The 3,231-nt window shown below is 40.6% G+C and overlaps 1 protein-coding gene across 1 annotated transcript; it reads left to right on the top strand.

The window, feature by feature from the left end:
- The first annotated feature begins 604 nt into the window (after positions 1-604).
- On the top strand, positions 605-1,417 carry LOC138888445 (uncharacterized). The gene has a single exon (XM_070170309.1). It carries the CDS (start codon positions 605-607, stop codon positions 1,415-1,417), a length of 813 nt encoding a protein of 270 aa, XP_070026410.1.
- Positions 1,418-3,231: the final 1,814 nt, after the last annotated feature.

Raw genomic sequence — 3,231 nt, 5'->3', positions numbered from 1 at the left:
AGGCTAATTGGACGGATAGCTGATTTAGGCCGATTCATCTCGAGGTCATCGGATCGAAGCCGCAAGTTTTCTCTCTACTAAAAAAAGAATGATTTCACCTTATCCTCGGAATGCTAGAGGGATTAAAACGATACCTATCGATCCCGCCACTGCTTCATAATCCAAAGGCAGATGAGAAACTTTACTTGTACTTAGCAGTATCGGAAATCACGGTAAGTGGTGTCCTGGTTCAAGAAGAACAAGGTACGCAATTTCTCGTTTATTATGTAAGTCGAACCTTAGGAGAAGTAGAAACTAGATATCCACACATAGAGAAATTGGCACTTGCACTGATAAGAGCCTCTAGAAAGTTCAAACCATACTTTCAATGTCACCCCATATGCATGTTAACCACTTACCCACTTCGTAATATTTTGCACAAGCCCGAACTATTGTAACGATTGGCCAAATGAGTAGTCGAACTCAGTGGGTATGATATCGAATATCACCCATGAACGGCCATAAAGTCTCAAATTTTGGCAGACTTCGTGACTGATTTCACACCAACCCTCGTATCTGAAGTTGAAAAAGAACTTTTTTTATAATTAGGCACATCATTGGAGGTATGACACTTTTCACAGACGGTGTTGCGAATGTAAAAGGCTCCAGGCTAGGCATCATTTTGAAACCGCCCACGAGTAGCACTATTAGGCAGTCTATCAAAACTTCTAGGTTGACTAACAATGAGTCCGAGTACGAGGCCATGATTGTAGGTCTCGATATAACTAAAAGCTTGGGAGCAAAAGTCATTGAAGCCAAGTGTGACTCTTTACTGGTGGTGAACCAAGTAAACAAAACCTTCAAAGTACGAGAGTATAAAATGCAAAGGTATTTGGACAAACTGCATACAACTTTGCACCGTTTCAAGGAATGGACTTTACAGCATGTACCTCGAGAGCAAAACAATGAGGCCGATGCACTTGCGAATCTGGGGTTATCGGTCGAGGAAGATGAGATTAGCTCGGGGAATATCATTCAACTCTCGAGATCTGTGATCGAGGAAGGTCATGCCGAGATAAACTCTACAAGCTTAACCTGGGGTTGGAGGAATAAATATATTGAATACTTGAAGAACGAAAAGCTCCCATCGGACTGTAAAGAGTCGAGGGCCTTACGAACCAAAGTTGCTCGATTCACATTGGATGAAGATGGAATATTATACAGAAGGATATTCGATGGATCATTGGCAGTATATTTAGGACCATTAGACACAGATTATGTTTTACGAGATGTCCATGAAGGCACTTGTGGGAACCACTCCAGTGCTAAATCGTTGATTCACAAAATTATTAGAGTAGGATACACTAGGATAGCATGGAAAAAGTCACTAAGAAGTTTGTTCGAAAATGTGATAAATGTCAAAGGTTTGCACCGATGATCATCAGCCCAGAGAACAACTTCATTCAGTCCTATCCCTATGGCCATTCATGAAATGGGGGAAGGATATCATCGGCCCTCTGCCAACGGCCCCAGGTAAAGCTAAGCTCATTTTATTTATGACTAACTATTTCTCTAAATGAGTTGAAGCACAAGCGTTCGAGAAAGTGAGACAGAAAGAGGTTATAGACTTCATCTAGGATCACATCGCATGTCAATTTGGGATACCCATCAAAGTAGTGTGTGACAATGGAAAACAATTTATCGGGAGCAAGGTAACGAAATTCCTTGAGGACCACAAAATAAAAAGGATATTAACAATGCTGTATCATCCTAGTGGGAACGGACATGCCAAATAGACAAACAAGACTATCATTCAAAAGTTAAAGAAAAGGTTGAATGACGCTAAAGGGAAGTGGAGAGAAATTTTACCCTCTTTTGGGCATATAGAACAACATCGAAGTCTAGTATGGGGCAACCCTATTCTCCTTAGTATATGGATTCAAGGCCTTTATTCTGGTCAAAGTCGGGAAACCTAGCGCCAGATTTCGACATGCAATGGAAGAATCAAATCACAAGGCTATGAATACTAGCCTCGAACTATTGGATAAAAAATGAGAAGCTGCACTCGTTCGGATGGCTGCGCAAAAGCAAAGAATTGAGAGATTATAACAGAAGATAAACCTTCGCCACTTCGAAATGGGGGTCTTAGTTCTAAAGAAAGTCACCCTCAATACTCGATATTTGAACGAAGGGAAACTAGGACCAAATTGAAAAGGACCATATCGGGTCCTCGGTGTCATCGAAAAGGGATCTTACAAACTTGGCACAATGGAGGGCGAACAATTGCCAAACAATTGGAATATATCACTCCTCAAAGGTATTACTTCTAAGGTATGACTTTTCCCCTTTCCGATTGTATTTGATACTAACTTATTGTAGGTGTTCGATCGAAGACGTCGAGAAACTCTTTAACACAAGGACCTTAGGTTTTAAAGCACGCGTTGCACTCTTTTTCTCTTAAGATCGATTTTTATCCCAAATGGGTTTTTCCGGCGGGGTTTTTAATGAGGCAACAATTATGTGCTACCTGAGGAAAATCCAACAGTATCCAAGGCTTCTTTACAATCAACCTCTAATACTGGGGGGCATCAACCCCGGATGTTATATTTTCGAGGAAAGTACTTCATGTCAAAGGGTATCGATATGAAAACTTTGTAATGGGCCACACGGTCGAATGAACCGTGACCATATAGATTAGTCAAGCCCCGATGGCAAAACATGTACACATGTATAAATTATTCCAAGAAGCATTCTTTCTGTATCAAACATTTTGTGTCTCAAAGAAAATTTTCTACTATACGAGCTCCATACTTATGATTTTGTGAGAAATGGCTCAAGGGCCAAGGGCAAATATGCCTCGAACACACAGGGACTATCGTCGACGATCGACATATTTGAGTTATCTAAATTTGGATTCATAAGACCTCAAAGAGGCATCCCTCAATCTATAGGCCAAGGTCATCATTCTCGGAGACTAACACTTCGAACAAGTTCGAAGTGTTATTGGAGAATAAGCCCAATAGTCATACCCAAAGGCTACAACCAAATTCATGTGGCTCGGAGACGTCCAAATCCAGCAATAAAAATAAGCTTCGAATTCTTTGAAAAAAACGGTTAGAAAAGGCTACCCTCGGCAAACAATCAAAAAGACTTCGATAAAATTAACCCTCGAAAAACCCTAAGAAGTATCAAATTATCTTAACATAAATGTGCTAAGGCACAAAAAGTAGAGGGGTTTCAATCGACATTGAA

This window comes from Nicotiana sylvestris, chromosome 3 (assembly GCF_000393655.2).
Source record: "Nicotiana sylvestris chromosome 3, ASM39365v2, whole genome shotgun sequence".
Lineage (NCBI taxonomy): Eukaryota > Viridiplantae > Streptophyta > Magnoliopsida > Solanales > Solanaceae > Nicotiana > Nicotiana sylvestris.
Note: the sequence above shows the minus strand (reverse complement) of the source record. Positions and strands in the feature narration are given on the sequence as shown.